Source organism: Egretta garzetta, unplaced genomic scaffold (assembly GCF_000687185.1).
Source record: "Egretta garzetta isolate BGI_Z169 unplaced genomic scaffold, ASM68718v1 scaffold297, whole genome shotgun sequence".
Lineage (NCBI taxonomy): Eukaryota > Metazoa > Chordata > Aves > Pelecaniformes > Ardeidae > Egretta > Egretta garzetta.
Genome location: NW_009260410.1, coordinates 2,412,335 through 2,430,690, shown reverse-complemented (window position 1 = coordinate 2,430,690; position 18,356 = coordinate 2,412,335). Strand labels below are relative to the sequence as shown.

General features: G+C 37.1%; 1 protein-coding gene across 2 annotated transcripts in view; it reads right to left on the bottom strand.

The window, feature by feature from the left end:
- Positions 1-2,808: 2,808 nt before the first annotated feature.
- Positions 2,809-18,356, bottom strand: part of ANKRD44 (ankyrin repeat domain 44) — a 77,941-nt gene continuing 62,393 nt past the window's right edge. Inside the window, exons 18-27 of one of the 2 annotated variants that reach the window (XM_035899062.1) lie at positions 16,670-16,748; positions 15,440-15,557; positions 14,174-14,390; positions 13,398-13,485; positions 11,390-11,473; positions 9,925-10,070; positions 8,994-9,076; positions 7,737-7,819; positions 6,541-6,632; positions 2,809-2,884 (exon numbers count right to left, since the gene is read on the bottom strand). In XM_035899062.1, the coding sequence (XP_035754955.1) occupies positions 2,826-2,884; positions 6,541-6,632; positions 7,737-7,819; positions 8,994-9,076; positions 9,925-10,070; positions 11,390-11,473; positions 13,398-13,485; positions 14,174-14,390; positions 15,440-15,557; positions 16,670-16,748 (1,049 nt within the window). In that variant the 3' untranslated portion in view covers positions 2,809-2,825. Of the gene's footprint in view, positions 2,885-3,208; positions 4,339-6,540; positions 6,633-7,736; positions 7,820-8,993; positions 9,077-9,924; positions 10,071-11,389; positions 11,474-13,397; positions 13,486-14,173; positions 14,391-15,439; positions 15,558-16,669; positions 16,749-18,356 lie in introns of those variants that run through there. The other variant, XM_035899061.1, reaches the window with a different exon arrangement.

Here is an 18,356-nt window from a genome sequence, read left to right as displayed (position 1 = left end):
ATACACACACTCAGATTGTCACTAGTTTAAAACGCCCTTTCCTATAACACTGACCTAAGGTTTACTTTTTGTGTAATAAGAAAGCATTTTCAGCACTGCAAAAATTATACATTATTCCTATAGAAATTTAGCATATTTTCATTTCAATGCAGGTAGAACATATGAAAAGAAGAAACACTTTATACATTCAAAGAAAGTCTGAAATGAAAATTTACTGGTAATATATTGCTTTTATAACACTCAAATGAAAAAAAAAAAAAAAGACGAGTTTCACAAACATTCCCATAATACACAAATATAAAAAGGCACTCTAATATTTCTTACATGACTAAGAATAAAAATCACAAAGTTTTTTAAAATCATCCTCAAGATACATAACCAAGTTTCTCAACAGTACAATGGATAAACAATTCATTTCATGTGTTTGTTCTGGTTCAATAATCCGGCAGTTGTTTACTGCGTGAAAGTACCAAACACATTATGGTGCCCTTTTAGTAGCGATGAACAGAAATCCCCTGAGCTATTTCACAGCAATTTCAGGCAGTCCAGAGGTTGTAACTCAGTATTTATGAGAGAGACTTGGGACCCCATCCTGCTATGGATTCCACCTGCAGCTGTGGTTAAAATACAGGATGAAACGATCCTGCTAACGCACCCGGGCAGACAGCCGCCCCTCCCCAAACACCCTTTGCTTGGTGCAGACACAGATGTCACCCATGTACTGCAAATTGCAGGATCCAGGGTTGAGTGCAACAATCACGTATGATTAACTCTACTCTTGTAAACAAAAGTCCACAGAAAGGCAGGGTGATTATTTACAAGAGTAAAATTATTCTCATGCTTAAACATCTGCCCTAAATTACAAATTTCTTTCTACTTGTGATAAATTATATTACAGATTAACGTACTAGCATACAAAAAAAGGGATTCTGGTAACTCACATGAGATGTGGGATTGGCCAATACTGAGTATTTCCAAGTGTCTTGCTCATGACGATTTTTTCCTCCTAAATATACCATACTCAAAACATGACTTTCCCAGTGCCCTCATGATGCTAACAAATCATGTTTCTATGATTTTTGAATTTGCATACTTACATCATTATTAGTTTGCAGAAAAGTTTAATCAGTAAAGTTTAGATTTGATTCCTAGAAGGATCAATGTAATTCAGTAATCACCTATGCTTCTATAACGTTCTATACATCATTAAGAGGCAGCAGTTGTTGCTCTACACAATTACCAGAGTTACAAGGTATTGCAGAAATATTTTCAGTAACTCTGTATGGTAGCAAGTAAAAATACTGAAATTTTTTAAATGGCTGCTTAAAATAATACAACATCCTCTTTGTAAAGAGGACTGGTTTTCTCCTAACGAAGCAACTTCATGTAGGATAGCGTAACTTCCTGTATCTCATGGTGAGACTTAGAACTAATCCCGCCAAGGAGCCTACCTACATCTCTGGTTAAATTAAGGTTAAAAGGCTGATCCTGCTCTTAGGCAGATGGCAGCCGTTTCCCATTTGTTTATTTGTTTTCAATGCCATCATTCCACATAAAAAAGCAAAATTTGGGATTTCTATTGATTTCTGAGCAGACACCACTGAAAACTTTAACAACTGATCCCTCCTCTTATTTTCAGTGCTTGAAGTAAGGTGGTTATTGCTATTCTGGAACTCTTAAAAGCAAAAACGTTGAGAAAAATCAATCATAAAAATGTTATTCTGTGCTATTTCTGAGGAGAAAACCAGGGTTTCAGGTGCTCTGTCATTCTAGTGCAGAAAATACAGAGCTGAGGGGAAAGAAATGTTCACCTTCAGAGACACTATACTTGTGATTTTTTTGTTGTAAACTTTGGAAATTTGTTAACGTTAAAGGAAACTATTTAATTTTACCTAATGTTCAAGAAACAATATTTAATTTTAGCAAGGCAAAATAAACTTAATATATAAATATTTTTCTTAGTTAAAGAACTGGAATCTGCCAATAGATTTCTTAACAATTCAGTGGAACACAGCTAAAAACTAAAATAAAAATCCTTACTTTTCATTTACCCTGCCGAAAGCGTGCACTGAGGAAGCTCATCTCTTCCTCCCAGCACAGATGTAGGCCTGCAGACAGCCTGAGTGTGAATCACGGGAACTTTAACACTTTGACTCCATGCTGTATTGCCTTTTCCCCTCTTTACTGTAGCTGTACAGTGTTCTCTCATTTGCCTAGCGAGGGGCTGGATCCCTTTCTTATGCTTTTAAGTGGTGGAAGGTGTTTTGCGCTCTGCTTTTTAATAATAAATATAGCCTGTGGACTTTATCTTTGCATTCCATACAAGAAGATGGGCACTCTCCCAAAGTGCCTCAGCCCTTCGTTTTTCTACTCAGGCCATCGGTCTTGCCTAGATTCACATTTCATTTCGCATCACGCCAAATAGTATGCACAAATACTAACTAGGAGAACAAGCCATAGTTATTTTTCCTGGGCATTTGTTTCATTTCAAATAAATATAAACACATTTACATTAAAAGCATATGAACATATTCTTTAGTCTGGAAAAAAAAAAAAACAAACCTGTGGTCAACACATCATCAGTTACAAATGTCAACTTGAAACCTGCGTCATAAAATGTAAAATTCACTCAAGACTACTCATTACCTCAAAAGTTTATATTTTTATGGTTTAGAAAAACTACTTCATTATGTCACTCACATTTGAAGAAAAAATAAAAGTAGCAAAGTCTTCCATTTAATTACTGAAGCATTTGGTCCTCTTGGTACAGCTGGTTAGTTCGTGATAGCTTTTTGTTTAGTTTTTTTGTTTTTGTTTACAAAGTCTCATTCTTCCTTTTGTACCTCTGTTGCAGACGAGGGTCGTGGTCCATTTGACCTAGAAACTTTGGCAGAAGGAGTAAACATATTCACAAAGTTGACATTGCTTTAAAAGCTGGTGACAATAGGCTTTTTTAGCATCTAACTCTGATCTCCTGCACGGTACACTGCTATGTTTTCTGGTGTTTGGTATTTCAACTTTTGGTGTTACGCATTCATTGCTTTACCTTTGCTCTGTTAAGCCAAACACTGGCAAAAGTATTTTAAAATTCGATACTGTTTACAGTAAAAATAAGTTATTTAAGCATAGAAAAGGAAAAAAACAATCCATTTAAGCTGGCAAGTCATTATAAACTTTTACATACACCTTTGTCTACACCTGTTTTTTCTTTTTTTTTTTTTTTTTCTGATACTAGATTCATGGTTAATGGCTCAGGTGACAGAAACGTCCAGTGACCCTAATTCTGTAGTGCAAATAAAGTGTGCATGTTTGTGCTGAATTGAAAAAAACAAGGGCCAAATTATTTTCATTTTACCCCAGTGGTTCCACTAATGTCCATGGGAAAATATGGTGAGACAAGTAGAATTTGGCCTTCAGAGTTTGTAACTATTTTTCTAATTGTGTGTTGCAACTAAGAACTGTAAAAAGTGCCTTCTGTAGGTTTTAAGTGCTTAATACATGCAGAATGTAAAAGGTTTTGTTTCCTGTAGAAAAGTAACACAGGCAGCCTTAAGATTTACAACTTTACCTTTGGTTTGTGTAAAAAAAAAAAAAATAATCTAATTAACAGAGCCCCTGGAAGCAGGAAACAGACAAACAGAGGAAAAGGGTGATGCTCGAACCTATGAAGGCTACACTGGAAATATGTTCCTGTATTAACGGTACAGCTAAAACATGTAAGAACTTTTTACAAACAGCTCCCTGTTTATTTGTGCTGTCAAAAAGAAAAAAGGCATTTTCACTTTTTCTACTTAAAATAAGAGGTAGAGACTTTCCACAGGGGCACTTAGGGCCTAAAGAAAACATGAGGAAGTTGAAAAGCTGCAAAACATTAATGGGAATACGTTCCAGTAAATCCCTCTAACTTTTGTGACTTAAAGGCTTGATTCTCATCAACTCTACAAATCTTTCAATACCTACTTGTCAAGAATAATAGTTAAGAACGTAGCCGTGGGATTTAAGCTGTTTAAAAAGACAAAAATAACACTGAAATGAAATAATAATGAAAAAAAAGGTTTTGAATAATAAAAAGTCAAAATGTTTCAGAATCCGAATCATTTTCATTGTACCCGTCCTCAGTTCCTATGTTATTACTCAAGGCCTTATTGTAAGAGTTAGTGCTACCCATACTGGAGCCACCGCAGAGATGCGTCCTGCCCAAATTGTCTTTTTTAAAGCAAACGAAGTTGAAAGCCGTCATTGAACTGGAAGGAGAAAAAGGCATCATGGTAGCCAAAATGAGTGCCAGGCAGTCAGCCACGTCTTTGTTAGGAGCGCAAGCCAGGGCTGGCGTATGACCTGGGCACAAATGCAGACAAGGCAATGGTTAGTGCTAAGGGTACTGAGAATGGCACTGAGCATTCCTCATATACATCTCTAGATGACGTCGTAAGCAGGAGATGTATGTTCAGTTACGATCATGCCAGGCAACAGGGGTATGTTACTTCTTTTAAATTAGACATGCTGGGAAAATACACGCTTTATGGAGCATTTAAATCACTGTGACCACAACAAGCACTATTTTTTAAAAATCAGGCAGCAAACGGACTTCACGATATGAATAAAAGCACTTGCTAAAACACAGTTCTACAGCACAGGCAGTATGATGAATACAGAACATGGGGAGGACAGCAACAGGGACAGAAACTGGCTTCAGTTTCTGTGCATATGAACAAGTCTCATTCTGAGAACAATGACTTTCATTAGAACATAAAAGATATTACTTCAAAATGTTTTTAAACTAGTAAGTAAACAATTTTAAAGACTGACCGGTTGAGCATCTACTCAACTCAGAAAGCAGTTTATTTAGGAATTAAATTATGAGAGAAAAGAATTAGACCAGTGCACGTGGCACATGTGTAATGGGTATGACTACGTGGATGTTTAGGTACCCAAATTTACATTATGTTAGAATAATAACGACTGTATTCAGAAAGCTTGGCATACACATCAAGTACCCAGTTAATATTCTACAGATGTCAGTAAAACAAAGAACTGGGGAGCTACTGAAAGTTTGTCTTTGCTGCAGTTTAATGTGGCTCCTGGCCAAGCACTGCCCCTAAAGCAGCTCTTCATGTATACAGATCTTGGAAACCAGTATGCGGATTACATTTGCTATCTATACATTTTTCAGGCTGCTGTGTAGTGCTCCAGCACTTTCCAACCAATCCTCCTTTATACTAAGAGCAAACAAATTCTTTTGAAGATGGCTAAATCTTAAGTGCTGCAAGCAACAGTAATCTGAGGCAATGACCGCTACCAATACCCTCCTGCCTCAAGTGAGCTGAGAACACCTGCAGTGTAGGGGAGTTTGGCGGACAAATGTGAGTACAGTTTTGTAGCAAACTACCCACATTTAAGCACTGACTGCAGCGAATGCATACCCTAAATGGAATTTACTCTTCCACTAAGTTCCAAGCGTGAATACTCTTTAGAATTGTACTTACACTAAGACTGTACTTAAACTTCTCTCTTTTAAACTGGGTATGCAGTTGTTCCTAGAAGAATTAAACGTGTATCAAATTTAAACTTCATTACATACATGCAGATTATCTGGATCTGTATGTACAATTTTAATGACAAAAACTGTGGTTAGAAGCTAGTCTGGTTCATTTTTTCTGTCCCCTATCCCTAATATGAGGTTAGGGCCAGATGACTTCAGCAGAACTCATTCATGCAAGTATATCTAGGTAGCATTTGGTTAATAGGAAATACTCACCACTCAGTTCTTTTCATCCATAGATCTCAAATGTCTTGCAATGATGGGTGAGTATTATTATTGTTACTTTACAGATATGGCAAGATGGAGGTACCGAATTGTTACATTAATGCTATGAAGTCAGTATTGTAAGAAAGACCAGCTTATTTCAGGAATACATTTTTTAAAACATTATATAATTATAGAAGCACAGCCCTCTATGGGCTTTGTAATGTTTAGGGAAGGACTTCATTGAGATCTGAAACAAAATTATCAGATTTATTAACTAATCATGTATTTTATGAGGCAACAGTAATTTACTTGCATTTTGCATTAGGTCAGACGATTAGTAAGCACAAGCGTTGGTCTCAGAATGAACTAGGACACAATCACAAACATGTGTTGATGGTTTTCTTCCTACCCATTAAAACATGCGCTGATTGAATGCATAATCCTTAATTCTTCTGCAAGGCGTCAGAATTATCCGGTGCCACTTGCATGTTTAGGAAATTCAAGTTACCACTGCACTCAAGCATTAAAAAAGACTAGCTGTTGACAGTACATGCAAAATGAACAGTAAAAGGGACCGCTGTGATGTTTAGAATACATTTTTGTATTAAAGAAAAATAAATAGTATCTTTTTTTTTTTTTTAAATAGGTACTCACACAGCTCATTGTCTGTTCTTGGAAGGATAAAAGCATCAATGATGTCTATCGTCAGCTTTTAAGTCTATTGCTTCAGACGGCTGTAAAATTACCTGCTGGGTCCTACTGAAGATTGTCAAAGTGTATTATTTACTTACCATTTTCATCTACTGCTAGGACACATGCCCCTTTGGCTAGCAACTCTTCAACCACCATCTTTAAGCCGTTTCGTGCAGCAATATGGAGAGGTCTACAAAAACATAACAATTAAATTCAAGTTCAGTTTAAAATAGACTTTCTAAAAAAAAGTTAGGTAATGCTTAAAGCATACCCAGCATCAGAAAGAGAATGTTTTCCTTTTTTGGATCATTACAATTATATTGTAGACACTAAATTACATTACAGCCTTTAAAATAATCCTCATGTTCCACATTTGTGCAAGACAAATATAATTACCTTTACATACACAAAGACTGCTTAATACTTTCCAGTCTAGAGCTTTTCTTTAAAAAGCTCCCATTTATCCACTGTTTGCAGCACACAACTGACATTTAAAAGGAAAATTAATCTAAGACTGAAGAAATGCCTTTGTTTCATCCTTCATTCTGGCTACTACAGACTGTTCAAAATTATTGTATTGCCTTTTTATCCTTGAATACTCGATTGCTAGTCTTCGTTACTGCAGAGCAGACAGAAATTAAAAATAATCACTGGTTTGCTCCCTTCCTAGGCCAACACCCAATGGTCCCGTTTGGGGACAGCTGGTGGGACAGGAAAAACAATTTCATATTGGAAGGGGGGGAACAAAGGGCTAAGACGGAATGAATTCTTCTGCAAGCACTAGATGATCTGCCACCTGAACTCGTGGTTGAATCTTCTCCTGTGGGATTCCCCCTGCCAAACAGTTGCTGGACTAAGAATATTAAGGGTTCTAACTCTGCTGATAATGTCTGGTATGGATGGGAGTTACACATAAAACATCACCTAAAAAACCTTCTGAAGATCAAATGTACCACCTTAAGTCTAAAGAAATTATTTAAGATTTAAGGTGAGGCTCAAAAAGCTAGGAAATGCCAGATGTATACTCATACATTCACATGATTAATAGACATTTTTATATAGTCTTCAAGTAAATGACCTCATATAATTTTTCCACCAGACCATGTAGAGAATCAAAGGATTCAAAATTAAAAGGCAAAATGCAATACAAATCTGATCTTTTCAAGGGCAAGCACTCAAAAAAATCAGAAATCAATATTTTGTTCTATAAAAAAATCTGAGACATGAATTTGAAATGCTAAATTGGAATCTTCTGGTAAGTCAACTGAACTTGAGAGGATCAGGCTATACTTACGTCTGTAATGCATTATTTTTTGCATTAATAAGGCTCTGTTCTTGTATCTTGTCAAGTATTAACAAGGCACATTTTTCATGACCCTGTAGTTGGGAAAAAAAACAAACAGTGTTAATTTGCTGAGGAGTTTGAAGTTAAGGCAAAAGAAATGTTACATATAAAAGTGAAATTCAATAACACAATTTGAATTACAAAACATGCTACTCAGCTTATAAGGACGTGTAGTAGGTGAACTGTAGAAGCCTTAAAAATACCATTTACAAACTGCCACTGCTAGGATGCTTTAGCACATTCAGAAATTCAGACCTGCACCTGCCTTTCAACCCTCCATTCGTTCATATATGAATTCACCTCCTCAGCTTTCAGAGAAGACTGCTATTTCTCTTGAGAGAGCATTCAATGGATTATTTATTAGAACTACATAGTAACATAGAAAGACACTCTTTAATTTCAACAACTAATACTATCCTTTCTGTGTTATTAATAAGCAATTACAAAATCCCTTTGGTGTGAGAGGTCTAATAATGAAACTTTGGAAATAATACAGATGCGGGCCTGATTTCTGATATTGTTTCAGCACAGCAAGTCGCAGACGCAGAGCCTACTGCCCTGGCAGGCGAACAGCTGCCTGAAGGACCTTGAGAATTCAGCGAGACTTATGTGTCTGCAGAAACGGGAGTAATACTGTCACACTGGAATCCAATCTGTGGATAGGAGCAAAAGAAAAGGCCCAGGAGAAGGAATCCCATGGGCAATTTTTTTCTTGCAGAAATGGCAGTAGCAATTGGAATTAAGAAGAAGAAAGGGTGGGAAAAAGACACCACCACCAATCTAATCAATGCCTCTGGTTTTACTGCTACAGAGCATAAAGGAAAATTTTGCGTTCCTTCCACAGAAACTGGAGAATAAGAAAAAAGAATAATTTTTTTTTCTTTCCCTTTGCCACAGAACCTATCTTAAGCTATTTTACAGTGAGGTTATTTGGTAAAATCCCAAAAGATTTTCCATTATTTCTCTTTGTTTCCCTTCCTTATGTTTCAGTTGTCATAAGAGGCATCCGTATTTCTCAGTTTACTAAACCTTGAAACAGACTTGAGAAAAAGCTTGGAACAATGCTCCCTTCCTCACCACAAGTTTCACCATCACATTTCCATTGCAGAAAAATTTTTAGGAGCATAAACACACACACACACACACACACACACACACACACACAGAGAAACTGTGAAGAGAAGCACACAGAGGTCTTCAACTTACTTTACTGCTAGCCAAGTGCAAAGATGTATTCAACTCCTTATCTTTTAATGTCAGGTCAGCCTTGGCAATATTCACCAAAAAGTCTGAGGTACAAAACAGAAATCAATGAACAAACCCAACGGGCAGACGAACATGTAAAAACAGAGGAAAAAAATCACTATTTCAATAAGCATGTGCATAAGTGCTAATCAATTAAGCCTTTATGTGATATAAGCTTTATGAACTTGAAGTGAAAACAATGAAAGAGAACAGTCTAGTCTTGTGCAGTTAATCAGCAAGCGAAGGCAGAGCTAAGATCTCATTGTGCTCCAAACTGTCAATCATATATTCATCTTACTTTATTTATAAACTTCCCCATTTGCAGATCAGCAAGTTCTGCCTGAATCACCTCCTCCCGAGAACAACTGTGGATCCTGCTTTGAGAGGACTAAGTGGATATAAAGAATTTAGGGTGTGGTCTGTGCTGTTGAAGCTAGAGAAAAGGGAATTCTGTTAAGCCAATATGACCCTAATCTGTATGTCTATAGTATACAGTCTAGCCTGGAAAAGCAGCTGCTGATAGCTGCCATTTTAAGAATAGAACTTGCTATAATAGAGCGGAAAAAAAGGTTACACAATCCTTTTCACACGTGCAGTTTTACTACTCCATACAATCAAGGAAGTAAACAGGAGAACAGTTATTACTCCCCTCATGCTCTTTACAGTGTGCTCTTAGGAGGAAATAAGACTCAAGTTTGTTATTGCAAAAGTTCACCAAGACTGCTGAGAAGCAATGACTGAGAAGAAAAAAAAAATTTTTTTACAGATGTAAAGGTAGCCTCTTACAGACATCCACTCAATTTATTTCCCTTCCTTAAGTTTTCACAGGAAAAGAAAAATTACTGCAGTAGCACTCACCCTTCAAGATGAACAGAGGCAAGGATGTACTTACCTACAGCACCTACGTGACCATTTTGAGCTGCCATCATGAGAGGTGTTTTCCCTGCATGATCCGCAGCATTCACTTGTGCGCTGTGACTCAGGAGGAGCTGGAGGCACTCCACGTGATCCGCAAAGGCTGCTGCGTGAAGGGGCGTTCTGTGGGGACAGTAACACGACCACAGCTGTTGCTAAAGAACGACAATGTTCCTGCTTCCTTACCTTCCCAAGAACCTGGAAGTGCAAGATATTTTAAATTTTTTTTCCCCCCTATGAAATTTTAGGTTATCACCAGGGGAACATTATAGTAGCAGCATCTGAAATAAGTTAAGAATAATTACAGTCTCTTGTCCTGGTGCAATATAAACTTGAAAAAAACGGAGGCATAAAGTGGATATGATACCGTGGAGACATGATACTGCAGAGAATCTCATATTAGCAGCTTATTTATTTTAATGGAGCATACTGCATAATATGAAAAGCAGAACAATCCCTCATTCTTATTCATCTGCTTTTATTTTTTTTAACAAGCCTAAGATGGGAAGAACGATCAGAAAAGAACAGATCCATTATTTAAAAAAATTAAAGTATTTTAAGTTACAGTCAGAAATACTTCAGCAACAAGCTACAATAACAGTATTACTGTAAAAGGCAGAAGGAATTCCATCCACTTTGAAGTTTATCAGTTTCCACAAGATCGAGACACTAGAATTGGTTTGCATTATGCCCTATGGCATTTTGGGTCTGAAGTGTGACTAATAGAGATGAAAGATAGTTGGTACACAGCCCAGCTCACAGCGTTACTTCGGGTTTTGCTTATCAGTAAGGGTGAGGTGGTCTTAGGTCTTACCCTTGTAGGAGTAAGTAATCACCATTACTGAAGGTCTTGAATTGGTTTATTTAATGGAAACAATGAGTATTCCATTTTTAGAATTTCACCAATTTTAATTAAATATATACACACGCGCACACACAGTGGGGAGATTATCAACGTAACAAATTAGGGATTTGTCTGAATGCATATCTCTTGCTGTATCAGTATTACTTTGCTGCATAGATGTTTTGAGTTGTGTGCCTTGAGAATGCTAACATAACATTTAAAGCTTTTAATGAAATACTTTTCTACGTGTAATAGTATCACTCCATTTAGCAAAGATAAACGTGTTTAAATATTTAACAAAGAAAACTGGTTCAAGGAAACAGCCTATAGTCAGAGTTGTTCTAAGCAAACAAAATACTCTTTCTTTTTCATTTCCTTTCAGATGTACTATGAAACTGAATGCTTGGTAGTGTTCTTGCTTCAAGTGAGGCACCATTTAACTCTGGTGCAGTGTAAACTACTGTCTGAGAGAGTCAGCATGACAAGTCTTAGTTCAACCATATCAGATAAGGATTAGTTCCAGAGGTTCAGAAAGAATTATGAAAAATACTAGATGGATTCCTGAAGATCAAATGCAATTTGTTTAAGAAACTATTACCTTCCTTTGTCATCTTTGCAATTGACAATGCTGGCATCGATGGCTCCGATGAGCAGTGATGCACAGTTTTCGTGATCATTGATTCTGCCAAAGAAAAGACATCTTCAAAAAGGTAAAAAGTCTACACCTTTTCCCACTTTCCAGTATTAATTTACTTTCACTTCCCGTTAATATTTCTTATTGGTTATTTATAAGTTATCCTAACATACCTTTGCCGTAATGCTTTCAGTTACATTTCTGATTATTCATCATCTCTCCATTTAACCAAACTGCACCTGCTACTATGAATTCCAGTCTCTAAAGCAAAGTTGATCTTGCAATTCACTATGCACAAAGGTAATTGAAAGTGCAGCACCAACATAGGATTAAAACCTTAATACCTTAAAATCCTTTAGTCTAAATGTCAAACACACCTGGATCTGGAAAGCACTTAGTCACAGATACCTACATATAGAAAGCTTTATTCTAATGTTTTATGTACTGAAGCCCACATCTCTCCCAACTCACACATTTAATACTTTTTCTTCATGGACGTATTCAATTAATACTCTTTCTGGTTACTGTTAATTTGTCTCATTTCATTCTGAAAATGAACAGTGTTTAGTAACAGTACTGGCCATATAGTATAGCTAACATGCACCCACGCTGGATTAGCAGCTGTTTTAATTTTAAATTTGCATGCATTTGTAAGCTGCACACATTTTTAATGGATTTGAGAATGACCTATTAGGTTTTTTTTATATCTAAAGAATATAAATATTGAAAAAAAAATTTCAAAGCTATCACTAGAAATTCAGATTTCAAATACTATGTCTCAGCCACAAATTATTTTATTTTAAGCAGAGTAAAAACAGTGCTTTAGATATACTTTTATTTCACTGATGTATTGGGGTTTTTATAATTTCGAAGTCTGACACAGAACAAATTTCTTTTCTACTTTCCAATGATGCGGACCTTAGAAGGGAAGCCTACACAATAGCAACTCCTATCATTACTTCTGGAAGACATTCATTCTTCTCAGAGAACATAGAATAGAACACAGTCATTCTAACTGTTGGCAGAAATTAGGAAGGTTTGCATTTGTTTCTTCAGTGTTTAATTTCTTACTCTTCTGATCGCTTACATGTTTTAATAAGCATGTTAGGTCCTACAAACTAAAGTAATCTTGCATTTAAAAGAAAATGCATTTGCAATTATATTATGAAAAGTTATTATTTTGCTCTGTTAGAATCCTTCCCATATGAAATCATACTGCTTTACTTGAATATGTATGAAATATATGCATGGAAGAAGAAGAATAACTCATAATAGCCACCACCTTTTTGTTGTTCATAAGTAATATGAGAACTGATCAATCCCTTTGGCTGGGACCTGGGTAAGAAGTAAAAAACCTTCAGGACAGGGTCTATCTCACAAGGAAAAAAGACCATGAAGAAAATCAGTCTGCAAAACACTCACTGAGGATGTCTTGGAAAAAAATATGGCCTGCACAGAACACCATTCTAGCATGACATAAATTGTTGTTTCAAATCATCTTCATTAAGGCTTTGTTCCTATTGCTAAAAAAGAATCATCTTGATTCTGACAAATTTATTAACTTTCAGCCATTGGGTTTCAAAGGAACCTCAAAAGCTCATACTTACAGGGACCAAGGCACTATAGCCCAGGTCACGGCCTAAGAATGGAAGAACTATGAAGTTCCAGCCTGTGTGAAGAAAAGGCATAGATCTGTAGTTGTAAGCAAGGGAAAAGAAACTAGAAAGGGAGCAGAAATGCAGCTACTTAATTACAAGTCAGAATTTTGATCAAATAACAGCCTAAATGTATGAAATTTATGCAAAAATACTCTTTATTCTGCCACTTTTTCAGCAAAAGTACAAGCACAATTTTATGATCAGCTTTACTTGCTCATGCAAGTGATCTAAAAAAAAAAAAAAGCGCCGCCTTCTCATACTACTACTTTTCCCAAACACACCCTAAGCATTTGTTACTGGAGATTTCTACTTACACGGCACAGTGCAATGGAGAGAAGCTATTACCATAGAATGTGCGGAAAAATTTTTGTTCCAGAAGTACCTCTATGCAGTTTTCATGACCTGTAAGAGATCAGACAGTGTTGCGCAAAGCAAGTAGTTCACTTCATTCATATTAGGCTTATACAGATTTGAATTTAACAGTAAATTCAAAGTTGAACACAGTGCCTATATAAGCTCTTACGAAATAAAATTATGAACAGGTTTTGGGGGTTTTTATGGCAGCAGCAAGATAGATCCAGGCTAATATTAGCACTTACTGAAAAAAAAAGGAAAGGAAAAAAAGTCTCTTTTTTATGTGACGTTTTTTATGTTGCCTTACACATCTCCAAACATGGTCTTAAATTATGGTATTAGGAAACTTTATCCTTATATTAAGCAAAAAGTTCGGAAACTAGTTTAGAATAATCAGTTCAGAATATCCATCCATTCATGTGGTCTCTTCATCACTGGCCCCACAGCAATCAATGAGAATTTCATCGCTGACATCAGTAAAACCAGAATTTCACCCTGGCCTCCTGTGACTGGGAGCAAATGAGCTGCAAAGCCACTGGGAAGTATTGCTGGAATTTTCCTGGCTTCTGAACTGAAGGGTGAACATAGCAAACGCTAACTATGGAGAGCAAGCAGAGGGGAGATAATTTGCTGCTTCATTTCAAGCCTCTCAAAGTGTTAGGCTGCTTTGTTATCATGTTTCCCTAAAACTGAGGCCACATTTGAACTTGGCAAAATTCCACAGGGAGAAACTTACCGTTGTAACAAGCCCAGTGCAGCGGTGTATAACCTTGATTATCTTTCAAACTGCAGTCTTCCTCTGAAAGTGCTATCTGCAGTAATTCACTCAGCCAAGTGGCGTGACCCCGAGCTGCTGCAAAGTGCAGAGGTGTTCTGCCTCTGGCGTCTTTACATAAAATAGATACTTCTTTCTCTAACAGCATCTGAACACACTCTTCGTGCCCAGTCATAATCTGGTAACAAAGAAATGAGTTATCATTTCTCAATGTAAAGAGGTTGACATAATACAGATTCTTGCCTAGGAAATACGGAATATGATTGATGCCTGTGAACATGAAACAGCCTGGATGGGATTCAGAAGGCAGAGATGAAAGCTCCTTTGCTCCCATGAATACCTATGATAACTGATGCACTGAAATGTATTTGGTGCTGTCTTTTAAAGGCATTGCTTCCTAGCCTGTGGAGGAGACTCCGCGAAGTGAGGCACAAAAACAAGGAGGAGTTTAAGACTAAGGAAACAGATGAACAAGGGGTGAGGTTCAGAAAACCAGAGTCTGGCTTCCCAAAACCATGTACGAATGTGAGAGAAGGACTGAAGGAAAAAAGAATCAAGAATATAATCAGAAATAGGGAAAGCTGCTTTAACAGCTGGCCGGCTACCATCAATGACCTCTGTATCATACATAGGTTAGCTGTGGTATCTTGGTCATGTTCATGTATTGGTATCAATACAGAACAGAAATTTTATGCCATAGTTTTTATGACAGAAAAGTGTTGAACCCCTAAGCTGAACTGCTCACTGCACTTATCATAGAGTTCTGTATAAATATCATCTCTTGCATCAACTTCACATTGGGTAAGAAGCAGACTCATTGAAAAGATTAGAACTGCCTCAAGTTTCACTGCCTCCAGATCAAAACTTAAGGCTTATTTACACCATCCTCCCCAAGAAAAAATGAAAATAACTGCTAGGCAGTTCTTTTAAAGAAATTATTTTCAGAAGGTGCTCTGTTATATGAATAATGACTGCTATTGTAAAGTGTCTAGAGCCAAGAAAAATTGGTCTAATTAGTATTTTATCTAATTAATTGAAGTGAATGTGAAATACAGTCAAAAGCAGAGCATTACTGAGAGTATATCTGTCCTCCTTTTTACCTCACTGACTGTGCTTGGTCAGGTTTCCAATCATTAACAGTGTTCCCTACATTCAATATCCCTGTATTTATAAGTGAGTTGTAGTCACAGTAAAACCAATAATTAAGAATCATAAAAATTAAGTCACCCCTCGATGTAAAGCTGTGCATCCCAGGAGATCAGCTGCATCTACAGATGCTTCTTTTTCAAGTAATAAAGAAACAGCATCAATGTGCCCATATGCCACTGCAAGCATTAGTGGGGTTCTAGAAAAAACAAAAGCAAACCAGTCACAGCTATAAAATGACATACTGCTGGCCACTGCTAACTTACAGGAATAGAGAAATCAGGAAGCCTTATATTTCTCTCCGTTCTTACCCACAAACCTGTTTTGGGGGTTGGACTAGATGACCTCTAGGGGTCCCTTCCAACCCAAAACATTCTATGATTCTATGATTCTATGATTCTTTCACCATACTTGCCTATGTAACACCCAAGTGAAGACCTTTTGTACGAAATTACTAAGATGTTTAACAACCAACTACCATGACTGAAACAGAAACAAACTCATTTGTAAGCAGTTTACAGAGCAACATCATTCAATAATAGCCTAGAATTACTGTCACCTCCGGCGACACATGAGCTTTACAATACCCAAGTGTTGTGAATGAATGTCCCTGCTAGTTACCAAGTTGACAACCACACAAAACATTTCTTTTGCAAATGCTGCGCAATTGCTTTAAAGGGGATGAAGGGGCATGCGGAAACTATTCAAGCCAAAATTTGGACTAACATACCTTCCATTTTTTTCAGAAAGGGATCTATTCTCCTTCCATTTTTGGATGAGACAATTACCATTTAAAATTATATGCATAGTCAGATATGTTCCAGGCACCGCAAATGAGTTTTTTAAACCATTCACATTTTCACTTTAAAAATATACTTGATTCTCCCTCTATAACTGCCATTTAACGAGAAGTAACATTTTTGTAGGAACATCTCAGATTCATGTGTCACCTCAAATAAACATTCTGTCTCACTGCACCAGCCTAATATACCATCTAAACCCTGAAATAGCAATGTTTTAGAAAGAAAAAGACTCTCTATTGAAACATCTCAGGAGCTTGTCAGTTTTTATTGAATCTGGCCCTCAGCATCGACGAAGAGTTGCTTAAAATATGAAGCAAAGGTTAAGATTAATGAATAATCCTTTCCACATGGCTTAGATCAACTGAATGTCTACTTTGTAATCTCTGCCAAATTCTATAAGGAGAAGTGCAGGAAATACAGGATTTCAAATAAATGCTTTTTTGGTAAGAAATCTGAGATGCTATTTGAATCACAGAGCTGAAAGAAAACCATCACAATGAAAACTTACTGTCCTTTGGCGTCTGTCACATCAGGGTTGTCTGCAACTTCTAGCAACAACCGTAAACAAGGTGTATGGCCATTAATCACTATAAAGAAAACAAAGGATGTTTAATTAAAATACGTTTAATTTCAGATACTTTTCCATTGGAATGCTTACAGATGAGAAATTTCCTTATGAACAAGGAAAATATTCCACAATACAAGAAATTAATATTCCCACAAATTTCATTTAACTCCTGCCGATGGAATGGTGAGCTCTTTTTACACTGACCTCAGTAAGACGAGGATCAGTTCCCTTTACATACAAAAATCCCAAATGAGTAAAACAGAAATCATGATTTTCACTACTGAGATATCTACTGAACCAGACAGCATTTCAAAATCCCTCAGAGCGAGCAGGCAGACAAGGCTTTCTGCGATCGGATTTGGGACGCAGTGGGAAGTATGCCAGCAGGGCTCATTCATTTTTCATGCACTGTACAACCAAGTTCTTCAACGCTGCTATGAAAAAAAGAAGCATCTGCAAAGAATGCCCAATGATACAAATGTCATATTCATAACAGTACATAATACCAGAGACTAAAATTCCTTTTGGGTTTTTCCAGCCTTTCTAGTTTAACATTATTGGAAGACATAACTACTTCTCAAAAATGGTGTTTCCTTTTTAAAATGTAACCCATTGCTGTTGGAAAAGAGCTCTGAGTTACTACATTTTGCAGGGCCTGACACTGGAAACCCAGCTGTGTATCAGCTGGTTTAAAGGCTTCAGCTTTATACAACTCATGGGATGAAGAGAACAGTATTTTCTTCTTTGAAAAGCAGTAATTCCTGTACTCAGTAGATCTAGATTGTGCTCTTATTACAGCAAGTCATGCATTCACACTGCCCACACCCTGTGGGCTGAGGCAAAACCCTTGGACACCACCTATGTCACATCATTCTGGCAGAGAAATGGGCGGACATCGTCACATTTAAATCACTCATCCAAAAATAAGCTTAGTTGCTCTGCCCAGAAAAATAAAAGACATTTTTAGTTATTTACCACTAAGTAATGCCATATACATAACATGTAAACAGTTCTGCAGGGCTGATGAGTCACTGGCTTGGGGGGGGGGAAATCTGTTCTTTCTCCCAGCAGGAGGAAGAAAAATCATCTTTTCACACCAACGTCTGAAAAGGATTTTGGTAAATGAGTTTTAGAATAGACTCCCAGAAACTCTTAGGAGCTGACCCAGCAATTGCTAAGCATTACAGACCCTGCAGGGAGCATTAGTTTTGCCAACAGAGCTACAACACTAGCATTAGGGGCACATTTGCAATGGATTCCCCAAGCTAGCCAGAGGAAAGACTGGTGGTAATAAAATTATACAGGCAACATACAATTTAGGCTAAGGAAATTCTCCATGTTATGAGGTCAGAGGAAGTCTATTCCCTTAGGGGGGACAGACAGAAAAAAGAAATACTTCATTAGGAGATCTCTCTACTAAAGTTACAAACCCTTTTGCGGAACAGAGCTCTGCAGAATCTTGTAAGACTTCAGGTCTCCTCAGCTGCTGTGTTCTGCCATTGTGCTTGCGTAATTGGAAGGAATGAAGGCAAACACGTTTAAGGGGATGGACACACATACCTTCTTGTTTCTTTCCAGTGCATAGGAAAAATGCACACATATTCACTTTTGTGTGTGCAAATGTGCA